At 44.2% G+C, this 25,157-nt stretch overlaps 1 protein-coding gene and 1 long non-coding RNA gene across 2 annotated transcripts in view; one reads left to right on the top strand and one right to left on the bottom strand.

Moving 5' to 3' along the window:
* Positions 1-1,822: 1,822 nt before the first annotated feature.
* The window catches only part of gch2 (GTP cyclohydrolase 2), a 46,100-nt gene continuing 22,765 nt past the window's right edge, over positions 1,823-25,157 (top strand). Inside the window, exon 1 of the mRNA XM_043695669.1 lies at positions 1,823-2,161. Coding sequence (XP_043551604.1) covers positions 1,858-2,161 — 304 coding nt within the window. The 5' untranslated portion in view covers positions 1,823-1,857. The remainder of the gene's footprint in view (positions 2,162-25,157) is intronic.
* The window catches only part of LOC122552753, a 16,200-nt gene continuing 12,857 nt past the window's right edge, over positions 21,815-25,157 (bottom strand). The window contains exon 3 of the long non-coding RNA XR_006312479.1: positions 21,815-22,459. This is a non-coding gene — a long non-coding RNA (uncharacterized LOC122552753). The remainder of the gene's footprint in view (positions 22,460-25,157) is intronic.

Below are 25,157 nucleotides of genomic sequence, written 5' to 3'. Positions count from 1 at the left end.
TCACCAGGATCGAAGCTGCCTCTACCACCTCTGTCCCTACCTCTATTCTTCCAGCCAAACTTCCTTGAAACTTACCCTACTCCTGAACTTGCATCTTTCTCCAGTAATTCATTTTTCTAATATTCCAAAGGCCTTCCTGAGTAGCCGCTTGAAAGCCACAATCTACCCTCTGTAAACTTGAGGTCAGCTAGAGTTTGTGTCTTACCTAACACTGTCTTTTTCTGCAATCACTCCTTTTCTTGTTAATCTATGTTGGAACTCCGTTAAGCAACCTTGATTTTAAAAATCTTGTCCTTGTTTTCAAATACTTCAATGGTGTCACCACTCCCTACCTTTGTCATCTGGTCCAACAACCTAGAATCATAGACCTTTTAGCACTGAAGGAGGCCGTGTGAGCCATCGTATCTGTACTGGCTCCTGAAAGAGCTACCCAGCTAGTCCCACTCTTCAGCCCAACTTTTAATGGTCTATTTTGGAGGATTCTAAATGCAAGGAAATTGCCCATTGGAAGTTTCAAATTGTTGAACAATTCTCTTTGATTCTGCTGCATTAGGGACTTCTCGTGGCGCAGAGGCACAATTCCAGTTGCAATTATAGAGTCATAGAGATGTATAGCACGGAAACAGACCCTTCAGTCCAACTCGTCCATGTGGGCCAGATATCCTAAATAAATCTAGTCCCATTTACCAGCATGTGGCCCATATAGCGCTAAACCTTTCCTATTCATATACCCATCCAGATGCCTTTTAAATGTTGATCTTGTAGTAGCCTCCACCATTTCCTCTGGCAGCTCATTCCATACATCACCCTCTGTGTGAAAAAGGTCCATTTTCAATCTTTCCCCTCTCACCTTAAACTTATGCCCTTTAGTTTTGGACTCCCTCATCCCAGGGAAAAGACTTTGTCTATTACCCTCTCCATGGCAAAAGTGAGGACTGCAGATTCTGGAAACCAGAGTTCAGATCAGAGTGGTGCTGGAAAAGCACAGCAGGTCAGGCAGAATCCAAGGTGCAGGGAAATCGAAGTTTTGGGCAAAAGATACCCTCTCCATGTCCCGCATGATTTTATAAACCTCCATAAGGTCAACCCTCAGCCACCAGTTGCTCCAGGGAAAACAGTCACAGCCTATTCAGCGTCTCCCTGCAGCTCAAACCCTCTAGCCCTGACAACATCCTTGTAAATCTTTTCTGAATCCTTCCAAGTTTCACAATATCTTTCTTATAGAAGGGAGACCTGAACTTGTCAGTATTGCTGACAACTGTCTAGCCATGGGGTATCTCATATTTCCACGTGGTTCAGTGTCACAAGTTGGTTTGTCGCAGCCCCGTTAAGCACAGCGATTGTTTTATAACATCAAAGACGCACACGTTATTCCTGTTGCATTCATTAAGATCCATGTTTCTGACATTTCTACACCCTCATCCCACAATGTGCTATCATGAAATCTACTTCGAACATTGCCAGATCATATATTTGGCTTTGACGTGTGTCATCGTATTTATAGTTAGTTGGCTGGATACTTTATGGCCGGTTGCGATAAGGTCCACTTGCTGCTTTCCACAGAGTTCCAACAATTGTTGTCAATTTTAAAATTAGTCACGGACTTTAATAGCAGTGCTGCACTGAGCACTGGGAGTGTGAACCGTGGAAACATCCTTATCTGTCTGAAGACAATTGCCTTTCGCTCCAGCCTTCCCCTGCCTCCGGGGCCAAGCGTTTTAATATAGGGCTCTGACGTGTGAGCAACGCAGAGAAGGCTCCTGTAATCTCTTGAGGTATAAATAGAAGCGCAAGTTGGGAGTGGGCAGTGTCAGCACGGCGCCACTGGACACATCCGAGTACTGCAGCCTGGGCAGCATGGAATACGCCAAACAGATAGTCACTCCGGAAACCAACAGGCTTTGCTGCACCAAGAAGTTTGTGGCCAGTTGGTTTGAGGGCTACAGCGACTTGCCTGCAGATTCCAAGAAAGCCACGGTGCAGTGGAAGGACGAGAAGAAGCGAGGAGGGGAAGATGCCCTGGCTGTTCTGGAGGAAGCCTACACCAGCATCCTGAGGGGGTTAGGGGAGGACCCAGAGAGGCAGGGTCTGCGAAAGACTCCCAGAAGAGCCGCTAGAGCAATGCAGTTCTTCACCAAAGGTTACCAAGAAAACATTCCCGGTAAAGTTTGCAATTCCAATCGACCGCTCATTTTGTTTGTTGCCTTTCACGTGCTGCCTTTGCCAAGTTGAGCCGGCAACTGCAGGGCATGGTTAAAGTTTATTTCACATCTAGCATTTATAGCAGACCGTTAGCTGTGACCGTCTTCAAGATTGGCGCGCAAGAGAAAAATCATCATTCACTCCACTGTCGATGAAAAGTTTAAGTCAGAACCGGGTAGAAACAGCTTGTGTGGAGATTAATAGTATGATGATCCATTGGTTTTGATTGACCGCCCAACATTTGTGAGCAGCAGGAGACCCCCCTGCGGGGCTGATGCCATTCAATCACTGAGTTAGAAGTTGTCACACGTTCTCATGACCCAAATACTGACTGGGTCAACACTGCCTGGTCAGAGGGCGTTTTGTTAAACACTGATAGCCAGGGGTTGGGGAAGGATTAAATGCTCCTTCTATAGTGCCAGCTACCAGTGTCTGCTGTGACTCAAAACGTTGTGGATTTGAATCCCACTCCAGAGACTGGAGCACAGAGACTTGAGGGCACTCATCACAGCTCCAGGATATCTCTGCAGGAGTTCCACAGGGCAGTACCCTGTCCAAAACATCATCTTCCATCTTCAATGAATTTCCCTTCATGGTGAGGTGGGAAGTTGGATGTTCACTGGTGATTGCACAACATTCAGCATCACTTACACTTCTCAGATGCTGAAACAGCTGATACCCAAATGCAGCAAAACCTGGACAACATGCAGGGGTTGGTTCATTAAGTAACGAGTAAAATACACTAAACATGTGGCAGGCAATGACCCATCTCCACTTACATAAGTTCTTAGTGAGATCACAACTTGAATATTGTTTGCAGTTTTGGTTTCCTGATTTAGCAGGAATGTAAATGCATTGGAAATAGTTTGGAGGAGATTTACTAGATTGGTACAGGAATGTGTGGGTTATCTTATGAGGATAGGTTGGACAAAATGGGTTGTTTCTATTGGTGTTTAGAAGTATATTGAATTACTTGATTGGAATGTCTGAATGATCCTGAAAGGATGTTTCCTCTCCTGAGTCAGTCCATAAATAGAGGGAACTGTTTTAACATTTGCCGGTTTCCTGACACCATCAATTGCAGACAACCATGCAGGTGTGCTAATGCAGCAACATGGATTTGCGTGGTATCAGACATTACAGACATTATTAGATTGTATGTGTTGTCATACATAAGTACTGCACTATGCATGTACAATGAAGTGTACATGCTCTCAAAACAGGGTTCAGTGGTGGGAGGTGGGAATGGAAGGGAGAGAATCGGAACGGGACAAAGTAAGGAAGTGCTCTACCCCTTGAGGCATAACAATAATCAATTACCTTAAAATATCTAATCTCCTCACCATCAAGCTTCTTACATTATCTTTATTCATGGTTCCCTATAGTTCAAGAAGATTACTAAACATTATTGTATTGTACTTTTATTGCCTTCACCTGAGTTGGCACTTTTGTTAGAAACTATTACCTATGGGTTTGAAGGGATTAATACTTAATTTAACTGCAGTAAGCACCACCACCAGTGATAAGATCATGACGACCAATGAAAGAGTAAAGTAGGACCTTAGGTGACAGATTTAAGGTGAGGTGTTTCAAACAATCTTTGTAGTAGTATAGAGCTTATTCTTGGGTTGAGTTTTAAAACTGGAATAAATTATATCTCATTTACCTGATAAAATTCTTTCTTCTATACTGTGAATTCTCCTTGTGCACTACCAATACAGTACCGAGGGATCATTCCATTGTTGGAGGTGCTATCTTTCAATTTAACAGCTCTGTAATTCATCATTATTAACCTTGTTTACTTTTTATATGTACTTATCTCTACATTGCAATGTCCTCCATTCTGAAATTTATCCTGCTGCAATATTATCAGCAGCAATGAGGATGAAGACAGGCTTTGAGAGCACAACTTAAATCAGTTCTGTCCATATTACTGCTCTATTTTTGATAAAAACAGAAGTAATGTTAAAAATATATGTTCTTCTGCTTTTACTGAGGGTTTACTCCATCTAGCCTACTAATATCTGAAAACCACAATGGTCAATACATTTGACAATGTCCATAGGGCTACAATGGCAAAGTCTGTGCACTTGTTATGTGCTTCATAATGGATTGTAACACTATATACTTTCCCCATCTCTATACAATTGTGGCTGATTAATTCCTCTGTGATGCCTTTCATTTGTTACTTCTTTGACAAAGCTTTAGTTCAGCTATCCATATCTACCATTATTTAGTTGATGTCAAATTCTGTTTAATAATGTTCCTGTAAAGTCCATTGGAATGTTTTGCTACCTAATGGCACTCAATAAATGCTATTTGACATTGTTATAGGTTCATGGGAACAGTGACAACCATGTGTTCCTCACCCTTTTTTTGTAAGTTAAAGCATATTTTATGCAAGTAGTAAAATGTTAATCAAATGGCAGGGAAATTTTGAGATATAAATCATCTTGTGGAGGCAGAGGTTGAGGCTGTCATATTAAGTAAGTGCTATGCATCATAGAGTCATAGAGGTGTACAGCATGGAAACAGACCCTTAGGTCCAACCTGTCCATGCCGACCAGATATCACAACTCACTCTAGTCCCACCTGCCAGCACCTGGCCCACATCCCTCCAAACCCTTCCTATTCATACACCCATCCAAATGCCTCTTAAATGTTGCAATTGTACCAACCTCCACCAGTTCCTCTGGCAGCTCATTCCATACATGTACCACCCCCTGCATGAAAAAGTTGCCTCTTTCTTATGTCTCTCTGGTGGGCGGCACGGTAGCACAGTGGTTAGCACTCCTGCTTCACAGCGCCAGAGACCCGGGTTCAATTCCCGCCTCAGGCGACTCTCTGTGTGGAGTTTGCACATTCTCCCCGTGTCTGCGTGGGTTTCCTCTGGGTGCTCCGGTTTCCTCCCACAATCCAAAAATGTGCAGGTCTTAGGTGAATTGGCCATGCTAAATTGCCCGTAGTGTTAGGTGAAGGGGTAAATGTAGGAGAATGGGTCTGGGTGAGTTACGCTTCGGCGGGTCGGTGTGGACTTGTTGGGCCGAAGGGCCTGTTTCCACACTGTAAGTAATCTAATCTAATCTCTTATATCTTTCCCCTCTCCCCCTAAACCTATGCCCTCTCGTTCTGGACTCCCACACCCCAAGGAAAAGACTTTGCCTATTTACCCTATCCATGCCCCTCATAATTTTGTAAACCTCTACAAGGTCATCCCTCAGCCTCTGACACTCCAGGGAAAACAGTCCCAGCATGTTCAGCCTCACCCGATAGCTTGGCAACATCCTTGTAAATCTTTTCTGAACCTTTTCAAGATTCACAACATCGTTCCGATAGGAAGGAGACGAGAATTGCACACAATATTCCAACAGTGGCCTAACCAATGTCCTGTACAGCCACAACATGACCTCCCAACTCCTGTGCGCAATACTTTGACCAATAAAGGAAAGCATACCAAATGCCTTCTTCACTATTCTATCTACCTGCGACTCCACTTTCAAGGAGCTATGAACCTACACTCCAAGGTCGCTTTGTTCAGCAACACTCCCTAGGACCTTACCATTAAGTGTATAAGTCCTACTAAGGTTTGCTTTCCCAAAATGCAGCACCTCGAATTTATCTGAATTAAACTCCATCTGCCACTTCTCAGCCCATTGGCCCATCTGGTCCAGATCCTGTTGGATTCTGAGGTAACTCTCTTCGCTGTCCAATACACCTCCAATTTTGGTGTCATCTGCAAACTTACTAACTGTACCTCTTATGCTCGCATCCAAATCATTTATGTAAATGACAAAACGTAGGGGACCCAGCACTAATCATTGTGGCACTCCACTGGTCACAGGCCCCAGTCTGAAAAACAACCCTCCACCACCACCCTCTGTCTTCTATCTTTGAGCCAGTTCTATATGGCTAGTTCTCCCTGTATTCCATGCGATCTAACCTTGCTAATCAGTTTCCCATGGGGAACCTTGTTGAATGCCTTATTGAAGTCCATATGAATCACATTTACTACTCTGCCCTCATCAATCCTCTTTGTTACTTGCTCAAAAAACTAAATCAAGTTTGTGAGACATGATTTCCCACGCACAAAACCATGTTGACTATCCCTAATCAGTCCTTGCCGTTCCAAATACATGGATATCCTGTCCCTCAGGATTCCCTCCAACAACTTGCCCACCACTGATGTCAGGCTCACTGCTGTTTAGCTCCCTGGCTTGTCCTTACCACCCTTCTTAAACAGTGGCACCACGTTAGCCAACCTCCAGTCTTCCGGCACCTCACCTGTGACTATCAATGATACAAATATCTCAGCAAGAGGCCCAGAAATCACTTCTCTAGCTTTCCACAGAGTTCTCGGGTACACCTGATCAGGTCCTGGGGATTTATCCACCTTTACCCGTTTCAAGACTTCCAGCACAGCCTCCTCTGTAATCTGGACATTTTGCAAGATATCACCATTTATTTCTCTACAGTCTGTATCTTCCATATCCTTTTCCACAGTAAATACTGATGCAAAATACTCATTTAGTATCTCCCCCATTTTCTGCGGCTCCACACAAAAGTCGCTTTGCTGATCTTTGAGGGGCCTTATTCTCTCCCTCGTTACCTTTTTGTCCTTAATGTATTTGTGAAAACTTTTTGGACTCTTCTTAATTTTATTTGCCAAAGCTATCTCATGTCCCCTTTTTGCCCTCCTGATTTCCCTCTTAAGTATACTCCTACTTCCTTTATACTCTTCTAAGGATTCACTCGATCTATCTTGTCTATACCTGACATATGCTTCCTTCTTTTTAACCAAACCCTCAATTTCTTGAATCATCCAGCATTCCCTATACCTACCAGCCTTTCCTTTCACCCTGACAGGAATATACTTTCTCTGGTTTCTCGTTATCTCATTTCTGAAGGCATCCCATTTTCTAACCGTCCCTTTACCTGTGAACATCTGCCCCCAATCAGCTTTTGAAAGTTCTTGCCTAATACGGTCAAAATTGGCCTTTCTCAAATTTAGAACTTCAACTTTAAGATCTGGTCTATCCTTTTCCATCATTATTTTAAATCTAATAGAATTATGGTCGCTGGCCCTAAAGTGCTCCCCCACTGACACCTCAGTCGCCTGTCCTGCCTTATTTCCCAAGTTTTGCACCTTCTCCAGTAGGTACTGAATCAGAAAATTGTCTTGCATACACTTTACAAATCCCTCTCCATCTCAACCCTTAACACTATGGCAGTCCCAGTCGATGTTTGGAAAGTTAAAATCCCCAACCATAACCACCCTATTCTTACAGATAGCTGAAATCTCCTTACAAGTTTGTTTTTCAATTTCCCTCTGACTATTAGGGGGTCTATAATACAATCCCAATAAGGTTATCATCCCTTTCTTATTTCTCAGTTCCACCCAAATAACTTCCCTGGATGTATTTCCAAGAATGTCCTCCTTCAGCACAGCTGTAATGCTATCCCTTATCAAAAAGGCCACCCTCCCTTCCTCTCTTGCCTCCCTTTCTATCCTTCCTGTAGCATTTGTATCCTGGAACATTAAGCTACCAGTCCTGCCCATCCCTGAGCCATGTTTCTGTAATTGCTATGATATCCCAGTCCCATGTTTTTAACCATGCCCTGAGTTCATCTGCCTTTCCTGTTAGGCCCCTTGCATTGAAATAAATGTCGTTTAATTTATTAGTCCTACCTTGTCCCCTGATTCCTGATGAAGGGCTTTTGCCCGAAACGTTGATTTCGCTTCTCCTTGGATGCTGCCTGAACTGCTGTGCTCTTCCAGCACCACTAATCCAGAAACTGCCTTGTCCCTGCCTGCCCTGATTGTTTGACTCGCTTCTGTTCTCAACTGTACCAGTCTCAGATTGATCTCTTTCCTCACTATCTTCCTGAGTCCCACCCCCCACCTTACTAGTTTAAATCCTCCCGAGCAACTCGAGCAAATTTCCCTGCCAGTATATTAGTCCCCTTCCAATTTAGGTGCAATTCATCCTTCTTGTACAGGTCACTTCTACCCCAAAAGAGATTCCAATGATCCAAAAATGTGAATCCTTCCTCCATACACCAGCTCCTCAGCCATGCATTCATCTGCTCTATCCTCCTATTCCTGCCCTCACGAGCTCGTACCACCGGGAGTAATCCAGATATTACTACACTCAAGGACCTCCTTTTTAAATTTGGCACCAGGGAAACAACACACCATTCTGCTTTTTCTCTGCTGGCCACAGAAACGTCTGTCTGTACCTCGCACTAGAGAATCCCCTAACACAATTGATCTCTTGGAACCTGACATACCCCTTGTTTCATTAGAGCCAGTCTCAATACCAGAAATTTGGCTGTTTGTGCTACATTCCCCTGAGAATCCATCACCCCCTACATTTTCTGAAACAGCATACCTGTTTGAAATGGGTATATCCACAAAAGATTCCTGCACTAGCTGCCTACCTCTCTTACCCTTCCTGGAGTTAACCCATCTATGTGACTGTATCTGAGACTTCTTCCCCCCCCTTCCTATAATTGCCATCCATCACATACTGTTGCTGTTGCAAATTCCTCATTGCTTCCAACTGTCTGTCCAACTGATCCATTCAATCTGATAAGATTCATAGCCAGCAGCATTTATGGCAGATATAATCTGCAGTAACCCTTAAACTCTCTTTAAACTCCCACATCTGACAAGAAGCGCATATCACTCTATTAAAGGCCATTTTTGCTCCTTCACAATGTCCAGACCCAGAAAATAACACCGTCTTATTCCTATGCACACACTGCCCCAGGTTAAATTAATAGTTATGGCTTATATTTTAAGTTTAATCGAGAGACCTATCTCCAAAAAACATATAATCAAGAAAGAACCTACTCTACTCACTACCGCAGATTCTCTGTCGGCCACATTTAAAACAACAATTAAATTATCTAATTCTGTACTGTAAACTTCGCCCAACAGTTCCTCCAAGATCAATAGTGAATTTCACTGTTTGATAATTTTCCCAGATGCAGTCGATGTCCAGGGATACACTAATTCAAACAGCAAAGGCAGTAACTGTGCAGATTTTCTCTCTCTCTCTCTCCTGCACTGACCTCACCATGTGCTTCCTTTGTCTGTTCTTCTCCCTTTTAAAACTGCTGTTGTTTTGACCTTTTTTTTTCCAAAGTTCAAAACAATGCAACAGCATATTGTTGCTCCTGGAATTTGAGGAAATCACCTCCAGCACCTAAAATACCTCAAAAAAGGAGCAGCTCATGAAATGTCACCAATTTCATTATCAGTAACTTGAGGAATTGAAATGGATAAAAGTAAAGAGGAGGGAAAATGAATGTTAGCAGTGTTCAAACTAGAACTAAATCGCCCAGACTGGATGCTAAGGGAAGTAACAGCAGATACTGGAAGATTCAGTTAAAAAGTTTCAGCCCTTCTTAGACATCAGTGGTGTTGGAGGTCTAGTGTCATCTCCAGTTTTCAGTGCTCCACAATTGATGACCGTGCATTCCGTTGACTATGGCATAAGCTTAGGAATTCGTTCCTTATACCTCTGCAGCTCCCTCCCTCATTTTCCTCCTTTTAAGACAATCCTCAAAACCTGCCTTTTTGACCAAGCTCAGCTCTCTGAATAGAACTGAAATATCTCGTGTGCTGGCTTGATTAACATTTACCAACCAAAAAATTGTGCTGAAATACTTTTGTTGGTTATTTATGATGTTCCTGTTTCTGTGTTTCTCTATGTTGCATTAAGGTTGGCACTATTATTGTAATACTATTTCTTTGGCTTTGAAGTACTTTGGATTCTTCGGAGATTATGAAAGGTCCTATATAAACCCATTCTTGTTTTTTGTGTGGGGGGTGGGGAATTCAAACTTGTAAAATTGAGCCTACTATGGAGGGTTTGGCCTATCCCAGACTCTCCAGTGGGCAGGGGCTCGGCAGAAGACCATTGCAAAAGGTTTTTTGAGCACACGGCTGCTGAGTCTACCAGCAGACATTGAAAATGAGGTGAAAAATCCCCTCATTTCATTACCATGGCTTTTACAGGCCTGTATTTACTGTAGATAACCCTCACTCTGGGGTGTCTGACCTGCAATAAAACCACACAAATCCCAGAGATATTTATAAAGACTGTGCAAACTGGTAACTGCTTTCTTTTTGACTATAGTGCTGAGTCAATGGGTAGTTCTAGAAATGTTTTCAGTTCTCATTCTATTAATGTTTCTTGTGAAATTTTATTACTTTTTTCACTTGTTTCTGTATGCATTTATCAAACAAGTGCACAGAACAGGAACAGGCCCTTCAGCCCATCAAGACTGTGCAGACACATGATGCCTTTCTAAACTGTAAACCTTTTTGCCTCTATATGGTCCATAATCCCTCTATTCCCTGCCCATTCAGGATGCCTCTTAAACATCACTACTGTATCCGCCTCCACCAACTCCCATAGCAGCACATTCCAGGCACTTAGCATCATCTGTGTAAAAAAAAAAACTTGCTTCTCACATCTCTTAAACTTAGCCCCTTTTACCTTTAACCTCCCATAGTCATGGATATTTCTACTCTGGGAAAAAGACTCCAAATATCCATTCTATCTATGTCACTCATAATTTTGTGAACTTCTATCAGGTCATCCCTCATATTTTGACATTCAAGTGAAAATAAACCAAGTTTGTTCAGTCTCTCCTCATAGCTAGTAACCAGGCAACATCTGGTAAACCATTTTCTGTACTGTCTCCAAAACTTCCACATCCTTCTGGTAGTATGGCAACTAGAACTGTACATAAGGGATGGCACAGTGGCTCAGTGGTTAGTACTGCTGTCTCACGGCACGGATCCAAGTTTGACTCCACCCTCAGGCAGCTGTCTGTGTCTGCATGGGTTTCCTTTGGGTACTCCAGTTTTCTGCCATAGTCCAATGATGTGCAGGCGAGGTGGATTAACCATTGGAAATGGAGGATTGCCAAGGTAGAGTCATAGAGGTGTACAGCATGGAAACGGACCCTTCGGTCCAACCCGTCCATGCCGACCAGATATTCCAACCCAATCTAGTCCCACCTGCCAGCACCCAGCCCATATCCTTCCAAACCCTTCCTATTCATATACCCATCCAAATGCCTTTTAAGTGTTGCAATTGTACCAGCCTCCACCACTTCCTCTGGCAGCCCATTCCATACACGTACCACCCTCTGTGTGAAACAGTTGCCCTTTAGTCTCTTTTATATCTTTCCCCTCTCACCCTAAACCTATACCCTCTAGTTCTGGACTCCCCGACCCCAGGGAAAAGACTTTTCCTATTTACCCTATCCATGCCCCTCATAATTTTGTAAACCTCTGTAAGGTTGCTCCTAAGACGCCGACCCTTCAGGGAAAACAGCCCCAACCTGTTCAGCCTCTCTCTACAGCTCAAATCCTCCAACCGTGGCAACATCCTTGTAAATCTTTTCTGAACCCTTTCAAGTTTCACAACATCTGGGGGTGGGTCTGGGTGGGATGCTCTTCAGAGAGTTGGTATGAACTCGATGGGCCAAAGAGACTGCTTCCACACTTTGGCAATTCTATGAATATTAAACAGAGCCTAGCAAAAGTCCTGTATGGCTTCAACATGACTTGCCAATGTTTATACTGTATGCATCAACTGATGAAGGAAAGATGCTGTATGCCTTCTTGACCATCTCATCCATTTGTGTTGCCACTTTCAGGGAACCATGGACCTGTACATCTAGATCCCACTGTAGGATTCTGCTATTTATTATATACATCCCTCTGATGTTAGGTATTCCAAAATGCACCACTTCACGTGTATGGATGAAACTCCAACCCCCATTTCTGTGACCAAGTCTTCACCCTGTCTATACCTTGCTGTTGGCAATCCTCCTCCCTCTCCACAGCTCCCCTAATCTGTGTGTCATTGCTGTGGTTCTGTTCGCCGAGCTGGAAGTTTTTGTTGCAAATCTGCGTGTCATCCATACAATTATCAATTAGGCCATCTACATTCACCTCCAAATAATTAATACATATATTACTAACAACAGGGTCGAGCATTGATCCCTGTGGAATACCACTGGACACCGATCTCCAGTTAGAAATACACCCTTCCACTGCTATTATGTCTTCTATGACTAAACCTTTTCTGTATCCATCTTACCTAGCTCAACGCAGATGCAATGTGACTTCTCCCTTTGTATCAGTCTGCCATGAGGGACTTTGTCAAAGGTGCTGCTAAAGTCCATCTAGACAATATCTACCGTCCTGCCCTCATCAATCATCTTTATCATCACCTAAACAAAGCAATAGCTAAAACATCTATATTAATCCAAGCTCTAAGTTCATCTGCCTTACCTGTCACACTCCTCTCATTAAAATAAAAATACCTCAAACCATCAGACTTGTTGGCTATTCTCCAGTCCTCTGAGACCTCCCCTATGACAAAGAGGATATAAAGATTTCATTCAAGACCCGGCAATTTTCTCACCTGCCTCACTCAGCATTCTGGGATAGATGCAGATGCCATCAGGTCCTGGGAACTTGTTGACCTTAATATTTTTTAAACACCCAACACCTTTTTAAAATGCCTTGGAATTTTCCTTAAGCTTGTTTTACCAAAGACATTTAATGGCCTGTCTTAGCTCTCTAAATTCATTAAGTTATTTCCTGCTATCATTGTGTTCTTCAAGTCTGTCTGTCTTCAGGTTACTAAACCTTACATATGCCTCCTTTTTCTTTCTGATTAAGCACTAAATTTCTCAAATCTTGCCACCCTTATACTTCTTTTTCACAGGAACATGCTGGTCCTGAACTCTAATCAACTGGCCTTTAAAAAATTCCCACAAGCCAGAAGTAGATTTGCCCTCAAATAACTTCCCCAATCTTCAATTCCCAGTTCCTGCCTAATATTTTGGTAGTTAGCCTTCTCCCAGTTTAGTACTTTCAACCAAGAACTACTCTTATCCTTATCCATAAGTACCTTAAAATGCACAGAATTATGGTCACTGTTCCCTAAAAGCTCCCTTACGGAACCTTCAATCACCTGGCAGGGCTCATTTTCCATATTATGGGCTGCTAATAGTTGCACTATTTATATATTGTTTCAAAACAACTGTCCTAGGCACACCTAATAAATTCTCCCCATCCAAGTCCCTGGTACTAAGTGAGTCCCAGTCAATATAGGCGAAGTTAAAATCACCCACCACAACAGCACTATTGTTTTCACATTTTTCCATAATCTGTCCACATACCAGTTCCTCTATGACCTGCTAGCTGTTGGGAGGTTGGAGGATAATCCCATCAGAGTGATTGCATATTTCCTATTCATGACCTCTACCCATTTGGCCTCACTGGATGAGCCCTCCAAGGTATCCTCCCTCAGTAGAGCTGTGATATTCTCTCTCATTAGTAACCCGGTTCCCCAAGCTCTTTCACATCCCTCTCAAGCTCCCCTGGAACATCTAAATCCTGGAACGTTCAGCTGCCAGACTTGACCCTGTCCCAACCAAGTCTCTGTAACAGCTAAAATATATGTATTAATCTAAGTTCATCTGCCTTAACTGTCACACTCCTCACATTAAAATAAAATACCTCAGACCACCAGTACCCTCTCTCTATTGTTCTTCTTCTTAGACCTGCTGCTCTGCTTCCTGCACCCCTACCACACTAGTTTAAATCCTGCTGAGTGACACGAGCAAAACTCCCTGCCAGGATATTGGTGCCCCTCCAGTTTAGGTGCAATTTGTACAGGTCTCACCTGCCACAGAAGAGCTTCCAACGATCCACAAATCTGAAGCCCTTCCAGAGACACCATGTATTTAACTGTGTTGCCTTCCTATTCCTAACCTCACTAGCACACAGCACAAGAAATAATCCTAAGAATACAATCCTAGAGGTTCAACTTTTCTACTTCCTGTTCTCCCTTTGCAGGAGCTGTCTCTCTTCCTGCCAATGCTGTTGGTACTGATATAGACCACAACTTCTGGCTGCTCCCCCTCTCCTTTCAGAATATCCTGTGCCCTGTCAGAGACATCCTTGATCCTGGCACTAGGGAGGCACCATCCTGAAGTCTCATTTACAGTCACAAAAAGATCAATCTGTGCCTCTGATTGTAAAGTCCCTTATCATTACTGCTTGCCTGCACTTTGACCCTTCCTGCTGTACAACAGTACCAGTCCTGGTGGCACTAACTTGGTGGCTGCTGCTATCTCCTGAGAGGCCATGTCACCATCTCCCGCAGCAGTGTTCCTGTTTGAGTGTGGAATGGCCACAGCGGACTCCTGCATTGCCGGCCCCCACTTACTCATCTTCCTGGTGGTCCCCCATTCTTCTGTATCTTTGTGACCAGTTTGCTAAACATGCTACCCACAACATTCTCTGCCTCATGGATATTCCATAGCAAGTCCATCCACAGCTCCAGCTGCTCCATGTAGCAACTCTGAAGCTGAACACACTTACTGCACACATGGTCAGCATGGAGACTGGAAGTGTCCCTGATTCCACACATATTACAGGAGGACCATTCCATGGGGCCGTTCCTCTGCCGTTGTGAATGTTACAGATCTAACTCAACCTTATCGAATACAGACAATAACCCAGGAACTAATTATAAAACATAACCCACTAGTCACCAAACTCTGGTGTCTCACTCGTGCTGCTTCTTTCTAGCAGGCTGCAATTACAAAAAGGAAGCACTTTATCTCTCTCCAGACGTTACTCACAGTCTGCTTCAAGCAGACAAAGCTAGGTCACTTCTTGAGTCATGATATCACCGCTGCAGCTCTGCCCCTAGATTCAGCTTCAGCTTGGTTCTGACTGACCCTATTCCTTGTTCACCCCCAGCATCACTTTGACTGACCCTGCTCCTCGGGTATTTATTCTGCGGTTCACTCTGAGAGACCCCCACTCCTCAGGTATTTATCCTGCTGTTCACCCCCAGGTTGATTCTGACAGACCACCACTCCTCAGGTATTTATCCTGCTGTTCACCCCCAGGTTGATTCTGACAGACCCCCACTCCTCAGGTATTTATCCTGCTGTTCACCCCTAGGTTCACTCTGACAGACCCCCCCCCTCAGGTATTTATCCTGCTGTTCACCCCCCAGGTACATGCTGACTGACACCCCTCCTCAGCTATTTATGCTGCTGTTCACCCCCATGTTCACTCTGGCTGACCCTGCTCCTTAGGTATTTATCTTGCTTCAATTGTTCATCCCGGGTTTGCTCTCCTTTGCTCTGTTGCTGTTCGGTCTGACCTCCAATTATAATGCACTTTATACCACTAGATACCGCACAAGTTTTAAACATCAAACTTTTTAATCACCTGTTCCATTCTTTACATTTCTGCTGAATTACATTGGCCTCTGCTGCTTTATTCTGGTTCAATTAACACCAAAGATTGAATTTTGTACCATGACCTGGATTTCCTTGAACACTTCTCTGCTGCATATTTCTTGAAATGTTGCATTCCAGTTCACCCTTTTATCTTGTAATCTCTTTTAGTTTGTTTTCTGTTAATTTTTTTCCAGTGAGTAAACTGCCTTCAATTCGAATATGAAGTTTGCTTATTCGAGGTGTAACACAAGTTTTAATTCATGTATTACACCTTCACAAAAAAGCACTGACTATTTGATAAATATGCAACCCTCTTCAACCTTTTCCATACCTGTTTTGTTCAGTGCATGCACAGCAGTTCTATCTCTCGGCTGGAAACTCTGGGTTGGAGTCCCACTCCTGGATTTGTTGGCACTGGCTGGTGTGTTCGTAATGTGGCCAAACAAGTTGGTTTTCAGCCTGTAAATCCTTCTAATATCCCTGATGGTAGGCAGTATGAGCAGACAGTCTCCTAGACAGCCATCCTGCACAAGGCATTGGCAAACCACTGCAGCACTTCGCCAATTAGCATGGTCCAATCTCAGAAGTAAGGATGGTAAAAAGACAGAGATCACAGTAATTGACTGAATTTTTGACACATGTACAGACTGCCCTCACCTTTTATTTCTAAAAAGCAAAGATAACATGTCCCAGTTATGACATAATGATACGATCTGAATGCATGTACATGGTGCTATCTAGGAATATCACCTGATTCTATAGATCTTGCAATATAACAAACGGTTTTTTTAGGGTCTATGAATTGCTGCTCTGTAAGATAATTGTTTATAAAGGGCTAATAATATTCACTGTATTAAAGGCCATCCAATCTGTTGACGTGATACAGTCTCAGGAAGACATTTCAGGAGAATAGCTGTGGATCTTGAAGTGACAGATGCATCATCCATGTCTCCCATTAATCTAAGTAGCAATATCCGACTAGTTAATATAATTTGAACATAATTACTATTACATAATGAACTGTATTTTATTAAGACAAGAGCTTTTTTTGTTGACTCACTAGTAGTTGTTCCTCTGCCGTTCCTTAGAATATACCCAGTCTACAAGTAAGGAATAGTGGCATCCTTCTATCTTTCATCCCTCTACATTATGTATTGACTAGACATTTTCGCTGTTGAGCCTTTTGTTATTTCCAGATCTCATTTGGGGGAGGAGAAATGAGGAAATTGGTGATATCCAGTTACAGTCTCTACCCCCAGTCCCAGCTCCAGCCCTATACCAGGTCCTAGCTCCCAGCCTTGCTGTGTTTTCACCATCCCCCCCCCCAGACCACCTCCTCGCTGAGGATGAACGATCAGTCCTCGGCAACGATCAGACCTTCATCCCCCTCCACTCCCAGATCAAAGAATTCACCACTCGTTGTGATATTGAACACTACTTCTGCTGCCTACGCCTCTGGGCTTACTTTTTCCACCAAAGATCCTGCCCACCTTCTGAGGACCCCTTCTTCTGCCTCCAACACACCCCATCCACCTGGACACCCTGTGCCGGTCTGTTACCTGCCCTCGACCTCTTTATTTCCAACTGCCACATTGACCATCTCAACCTGTCCACCCCCGTCACCCACTCTAACCGTTCACCGTCACAACGTGCAGCCCTCCACTCCCTCTGCTCCAACCCCAACTTTACCAGCAAACCAGTGGACAAGGGGAGGGGTGGGCAGTGGTAGTTTGATGCACTGACACTGACCTTTATACTACTGTAGCCAGGTGCTAACTTGAAGACACCTCCTCCTACTGTCCACTTGACCATGACCTCAACCCCCATCACCAAACCATCATCTGCCAGACTGTACACAACCTCATCTCAGGGGACTCCCACCCACTACTTCCAACCTCATAGTTTGGAAACCCTGCACCGCCCAATTCTACCTCCTACCCAAGATCCACAAGCCTGACTGCCCCGGCTGATCCATCGTCTCGGCCTGCTCCTGCCCCACCCAACTCGTCTCCACATACCTTGATACTGTCCTATCCCCACTGGTCCAGGAACTCTCAATACATTTGGGACCCACCCACACCCTCCACCTTCTCCAAGACTTTTGTTTCCCTGGCCCCAATGCCTCATCTTCACCATGGACATCCAGTCCCTATACACCTCTGTCCGCCATGACTAGGGTCTCTAAGCCCTCCGTTTCTTCCTGTCTCATCATCCCCACCAGTACCCTTCCACTGACACACTCATTCGTTTGGCTGAACATCTCACCCTCAATATTTTCTCCTTTGAATCCTCCCACTTCCTCCAGATGAAAGGGGTAGCCCTGGGTGCCTGCATGGGCCCCAGCTATGCCTGTCTCTTTGTCGGTTACATGAAACAGTCTATCTTCTGCAGTTACACTGGCACCATTCCCCACCTTTTCCTCCGCTACATTGATAACTATATTGGTGCCACCTCATGCTCCCATGAGGAGGTTGAGCAGTTCATCAACTTCAGCAACACATTCCACCCCACCTTAAATTCACCTGGACCATCTCAGACAGCTCCCTCCCTTTCCTGGACCTCTCCATCTCCATCAATGGTGACCAACTCAACATGGACATCTTCTATAAACCCACCGACTCCCACAGCTAGCTGGTCTACATCTCGTCCCACCTTGCCCTGGAAAAACGCTATCCCTTATTCCTAATTCCTCTGCCTCCGCTGCATCTGCTCCCAGGAGGACCAATTCCATCACAGAACACACCAGATGGCCTCCTTCTTCAAAGACTGCAATTTTCCCTCCCAAGTGGTCAATATTGCCCTCTCGCTCATCTTATCCACTTCCTGCACATCTGCCCTCGAACCCCACCCCTCCAACCGCAACAAGGACAGAGCACTTCTGCGAGCATTCTCCCCGTGTCTGCGTGGATTTCCTCCAGGTGCTCTAGTTTCCTCCCATAATCCAAAAATGTGCAGGTTAGGTGAATTGGCCATGCTAAATTGTCCGTAGTATTAGGTGAAGGGGTAAATATAGGAGTATGGGTCTGGGTGGTATACGCTTCGGCGGGTCGGTGTGGACTTGTTGGGCCGAAGGGCCTGTTTCCAGAATGTAAGTAATCTAATCTAATCTAAGCACCGCCCACACACCCCCAGTCCTCACCTTCCACTCCATCATCCTCTGCCATTTCCACCCACCTACAAACGGACCCCACCACCAGAAATATATTTCCCTCCCCTCCCCTCCACTATCTGCTTTCCGTAAATACCATAACTGTCTTATCATGTCCATGTCCCCCACCAACTCGCCCTTCCCTCCTCGCACCTTCCCCTGCAAACCCTGCGCCCACACCTCCCCCCTCACCTCCGTCCAAGGCCCCAAAGGAGCCTTTCACATCCATCAGAATTTTACCTGCACTTCAACATGAGTTATTTACTGTATCCTTTGCTCCCGATGCGGTCTCCTCTACACTGGGGAGATAGGACGCCTACTTGCAGAGCACTTCAGAGAACATCTCTGGGACATCCTCACCAACCAACCCCACTGCCCCGTGGCCAAACACTTCAACTTCCTGTCCCACTCCACCAAGGACATGCAGGTACTGGGCCTCCTCCATCGCCACACCCTCACCACCTGATGCCTGGAGAAAGAACCCCTCATCTTCTGCCTTGGGACCCTCTAACCACACAGAATCAGTGTGGATTTCACCAGTTTCCTCATTTCCCCTCCCCCACCTTATTCCAGTTCCAGCGGTCCAACTCGGCACCGCCCTCATGACCTCTCCTACCTGTCCATCTTCCTTCCCACCTGTCCGCTGCACCCTCCTCTCTGACATATCACCATTACCCTACCTCCATCTACCTACCGCACTCCCAGCTACCTCCCCCCAGCCTCACCCCCTCCCATTTATCTCCCCACCCCCTCGGCTCACAGCCTCATTCCTGATGAAGGCCCTTGCCTGAATTGTCGATTCTCCTGCTCCTCAGATGCTGCCTGGCTTGCTGTGCTTTTCCAGCATCCCACTCTCGACCCTAGAAACAATATAGGCCTATCGGCGTATCAAAATAAAACACTGCTGATGCTGGAGGTCTGAAATAAGAACAGAAATTATTGGAGAAAGTAGGTCTGGCAGCATCTGTAGAAAGAAAAAGAATTACATTTTGAGTCCAATTTGACTCTTCTTTGGCCAATTAGCACACCTCTGGAGCAGGTAGTTGAACCTGTCCTTTCTGGATCAGTGGTAGGGGCTCCATCACTGTACCATTAGAGGCCTCTGAATCTGTTTATTGTGTAAAACAAAAACCCTTGTTTTTACTTAATTGAAGGTCTTGTCTACTTCTGCTCACAAGCAGAAGTGCACAGTGTTGCTATATATTGAGCAGGGCTACTTTCCACTGTCAGTTTCATTGAAAGGCTGAGTTAGAAGTGAGGTAAAAACAATGACTGCAGATGCTGGAAACCAGATTCTGGATTAGTGGTGCTGGAACTGAGTTAGAAGTGAGGCAACACTGAGATTTGAACTCCAGATTACCTGTTCACAGGGCAGGTATTTTCACCCACCAAAACAGTGCCACATCTACATTTGCTTTTCAAAAGGCTCATTGATGAAGAATTCCAGTCAGGCAGGCTATTACCTGTTACCAAGGGAACTCGTACTCTGTTGGGAGATTAAGCAATGATTCCCCATGGGCCTTGTCGGGGTTATCACAGGTAGATAAAGTGAATATATGTGCGACAGATGATTTTAACAGCTTATGTTTGACGACAATTCCTTTAAGCTTGAGCAGGTTCCTAACTTGGTGATTATATAAATCTACTTAAAGTGGCACTTAGTTTTTATGTATCAGCTGTTGCAATACAAATAAGCATTTAAATCTACTAAATGAAAGATTTCTTTTCTTACAGCACAATGTGCAATAATCTGTCAAAAATGCAACGGAGGCAAATAATTGACAGTGTAAAGCAGATTTTTGAGGTAGCAGATTTAGTTCCATTATATGAAAATGTGTGAGCGCCAATACAATGAGCTGTGTACACCTTTCTCTTGATCATGCTTGACATGGGCTTGCACGCACCCACACAATAGCACACAGGGACTTCAAAAAAGCTTCATTTCTTAGGCAAGAGGATTTATCTGATGGACAAAATGTAAAATCATCTTGCTACAGATGGGGAGGTGACTATTTGTCCCATATAAATGCAGCTGAAAATCCAAAACAATTGGACAAAGCTAGAGCTGGCATAGTCAGAGTTTCCAGTTGATACACTCACAGTCCTGAAGGAGTAATGTGGAATCCATAACTGTCCCCAAATTTCATTTTACAGAGGAAGGATGTTTGGCATATGCTGGCTGGGCCACCTCAAAAGTATTACCAATGAATCCCATCACCATATTGTCCTCCTATAAGCTTTTTTTTTGCTGATGGACAATTCCATTGTATCTTGAACAATCAGAAAGAGTCCTATTAAAGTTGGAGAATTCAGAGGTCTGCGATTCAGAGTTAATAGCGACCCTTCAAACATTAGAGGGCTAGAAAAGCTGCCATAATTCCTGGGGAGATATTCAGCTAACATGCTGACTCACCACTGACCAAACCCACCCCACCACACATACCCGTCCCCTCCCCCAACAGCAAACCTATCCAGCAACTTACATCCTCCCAAATGTGTGACAGCCACTACAGACTACCCCGTGGCCTGATGCTAATCTCTTCCCCCACCCCACCCCCCAGCCACCAACAGAGCCTACATCCACCCTCGACCTAACACCTGACTCCTAACACCTGACTCCTGCCTGTCTGATCAGATACCCCTGGATGAAAGAGGGAACAGTATTTTCATTTGGCTGAGATACTTATAGCTAGGCTAAACATTCCAAGTATATGAGGTGAGCAATATTTAACTGTGGTGGGAATCTCTGCATTCTTCAGACACAGTAGTCACAGGATTAAAAAAAATTTGCATTTGTATAGCCCACAGGAGTAGAAGGATGCTCAGTCATTATATGGCTATTGAATCCTAATACTCTGCAGGATTGTAGGGCTAGTGAATGAAGAATGGACTATTGACATCAGCTAGAACTGGGCAGCATTCTCCAGGCTGAGTGCTCCTTATTCTTTCTCCTCTTTGCTTGAGGCATGGCCCATTATCCTGCTACACTCCCCGAGCTGCTGGCTATCGGAGTATCCACTGCGTTGCAGCCACACTTTTGCACAGTGAGTGCAAAGGCTAGGTTTGTGCGCGTTGGTCTGTCTTTAATGTCCTCCTGCTTCACAAAGGGATCATATTGCAAACTGATTAAAAAATAAACATGTGGCCCTTATTGTAAAACAAAGAATGAAATCTTGTACGGTCTATGGGATATTGTTGCATAGCAGTGGTCTCCCAATTAACATGCGTATGAAAAAGAAATCATTAATAGAAACATGTCATGGAGCTCAGTCATCTTGGAAATGGGTGGCTGTGAGGTTTGTCATGGGCATCTGAATCATGGGACTTTGGTCTTGTCTTCTTCCTGTCTTCTTCCTCATTTTCACCTTGCTCACCAGCATATCCTCTTGATCCCTCAACTCTGCCTCTGAATCTGCCTTTTGTTGAGTCAACCATGTTGCGAACCATGACAATGGGGGACAGTTTGTCTATCATATACTACAATGACTTGTCCAAGCATGTGAGTGCAATTTCAAGAGGCCTATGATCTCCTGACAGTGGGCCTTGTGGAAGGATGTGCAGCGTTGAACCTCTATTCAGTGTGAATCTGTAGAAAGGTGTATTCCGCCAGGTCTCGATGGGGTAACTTTTGTCACCAAACAACCAGCCCTGTATGTGCTGAGGGGGCTGAAAGATGCACGCATCTGAGTGTTCTGGAATGTTAGAATGATAACAGCTTCCTCGACACCATGCTCAGACTTGCTTGTATGGTCACACATCAGCTGCATTCTGGTAAATCTCCATTGATCTCTCTCAAAGATCCTCACACCCTTCCTAAAACACAAATCTTGTGTCACCAATCATTTTCTCAACCATTCAGTGTATAAGGTGTAGAATCACAAGCTGGAACGTTAACATTTACCCTGTTCTATAATAAAAGGTTGAGCCTGTGAATGTCTTAGTTTAATTGGCAGCATTCACCTTTGATTGGGAACGTTGTGGATTTGAGTTCCATATCTGAGACTTGACTATAGAAATCTAGGCTGCAATACAGAGTAGTATGAAAGAGTGTTGCAATGTTAGAGGTGCTGTCTTTGTGATGTGTCCCATCTGGTTTTCAATTGGGCATAAAAGACCCCAAGGCATTATTTCAGAGAAGAGCAGGGACATTATCCCTAGTGTCCGAGATGATATTTAATCCACTACTAAGATCACTGAAAATGGATTATTTGGTGATTATCACAATGCCATTTTGAAGGAACTGCTGCATTTCCTATATTGAAACAGTAACCACACTTCAAAATAACTTTAGTTAGCTATTAAACATTTGAAATATCCTGAGACTATAAAAGGTACAATATAAATGCAAGTTTCACTGTATTCAATATATGTGGGGATTTTGCAGTATAGTATATATTTGGATTCCCTTAAAAAAAAGAGCAAAAATGCGGCAATATCCTTTTGTTCATATTACTCAATCTGTATACTTTGAGTCCAGTGAAAAGGAATTCACAATGTAAACAATGACTCAAATGAGGATTCCTGTGGAAGAGCTGTAAGGATGTCATGCTAATCTGCTTACACTGATCAAGACTGGAGGTCCAATGCAATGAAACCTTTGTATGTTATGTCTTTCATAACATTGTACTAAATTGATAATACTGTGTGAACACCTGCTGATTATGTTTAATGAACACATTACATTAATATTTGGGCATGGGTTAATTCTCTTTAAGTTTGAATGACATACAAACATGTTAAGCAGTAAAAGGAGCCGGCCATTCAGTTCTCTGAGCTCCCTCAGCTATTCAGTAAGATCATAGAGTCATACAGCACAGGAACAGACCCTTCGGTCTAACCCGTCAATGCCAACCACATATTCCAACTCGATTTAGTCCCACCTGCCAACACCTGGCCCATATCCCTCCAAACCCTTCATGTTCATATACCCATCCAAATGTCTTTTAAATGTTGCAATTGTACTAGCCGCCACCACTTCATCTGACAGCTCATTCCATTCACGTACCACCCTAACACACTAAACCTATGCCCTCTTGTTCTGGACTCCCCCACCCCAGGGGAAAGACTTTGTCTATTTATCCTATCCATGCCTCTCTTGATTTTATAAACGTCTATAAGGTCGCCCCTCAATCTCCGATGATCCAGGGAAAACAGTCCCAGCCTGTTCAGCCCCTCCCTATAGCTCAAATCCTCCAACCCTTTACAACATCCTTGTAAATCTTTTCTGAACCCTTTCAAGGTTTGCAACATCTTTCTGATAGGAAGGAGAACAGAATTAGATTAGATTACTTTCAGTGTGGAAACAGGCCCTTCGGCAACCCAGACCCATTCCCCTACATTTACCCCTTCACCTAACACTACAGGCAATTCACTTAACCTGCACATTTTTGGACTGTGGGAGGAAACCGGAGCACCCGGAGGAAACCCACGCAGACATATGGAGAATGTGTGAACTTCACACAGACAGTTTCCTGAGGCGGGAATTGAATCCAGGTCTCTGGCGCTGTGAGGTAGCAGTGCTAACCACTGTGCCACCAGGCCGCCCATAATTGCATACAATATTCCAACAATGGCCTAACCAATGTCCTGTACAGCCGCAACATGACCTCCCACCTCCTGTACTCAATACTCTGACCAATAAAGGAAAGCATACCAAACGCCGCCTTCAATATCTTATCTACCTGCGACTCCACTTTCAAGGGGCTATGAACCTGGACTCCAAGGTCTCTTTGTTCACCAACACTCCCGAGGACCTTACCAATAAGTGTATAAGTCCTGCTAAGATTTGCTTTCCCAAAATGCAGCACCTCACATTTATCTAAATTAAACTCCATCTGCCACTTCTCAACCCATAGACCCATCTGATCAAGATCCCGTTATAATCTGAGATAACCTTCACTGTCCACTACACCTCCAATTTTGGTGTCATCAGCAAACTTAATAACTATACCTCTTATGCTCACATCCAAATCATTGATATAAATGACAAAAAGTAGTGGACCCAGCACTGATCCTTGTGGCACTCCACTGGTCACAGGCCTCCAGTCTGAAAAACAACCCGCCACCATCACCCTCTGTCTTCTACCTTTGAGCCAATTCTGTATCCAAATGGCTAGTTCTCCCTGTATTCCATGAGATCTAACCTTGCTCACCAGTCTCCCTTAGGGAACCTTGTTGAATGCCTTACTAAAGTTCATATATTTCACAACTACTGCTCTGCCCTCATCAATTCTCTTTGTTACTTGACAAGCTGTTCCAAAAAGCCATTCTGTAAGCATTCCATGAATTCCCTTTCTTTGGATCCACTGGCAACATTATTTACCCAGTCCGCCTGCATATTGAAGTCTCCCATGATCACTGTGACCTTGCCTTTCTGACATGCCTTCTCTATTTCCCGGTACATGTTGCGCCCCTGGTCCTGACCACTGTTAGGAGGTCTATACATAACTTGCACTATGGTTTTTTTGCCTTTGTGGTTCCTCAATTCCACCCACACAGACTCTACATCATC

This window comes from Chiloscyllium plagiosum, chromosome 9, assembly GCF_004010195.1.
Source record: "Chiloscyllium plagiosum isolate BGI_BamShark_2017 chromosome 9, ASM401019v2, whole genome shotgun sequence".
Taxonomy (NCBI): Eukaryota; Metazoa; Chordata; class Chondrichthyes; order Orectolobiformes; family Hemiscylliidae; genus Chiloscyllium; species Chiloscyllium plagiosum.
The sequence above is the reverse complement of the archived record's forward strand: the minus strand, read 5'-3'. Positions and strand labels throughout refer to the sequence as shown.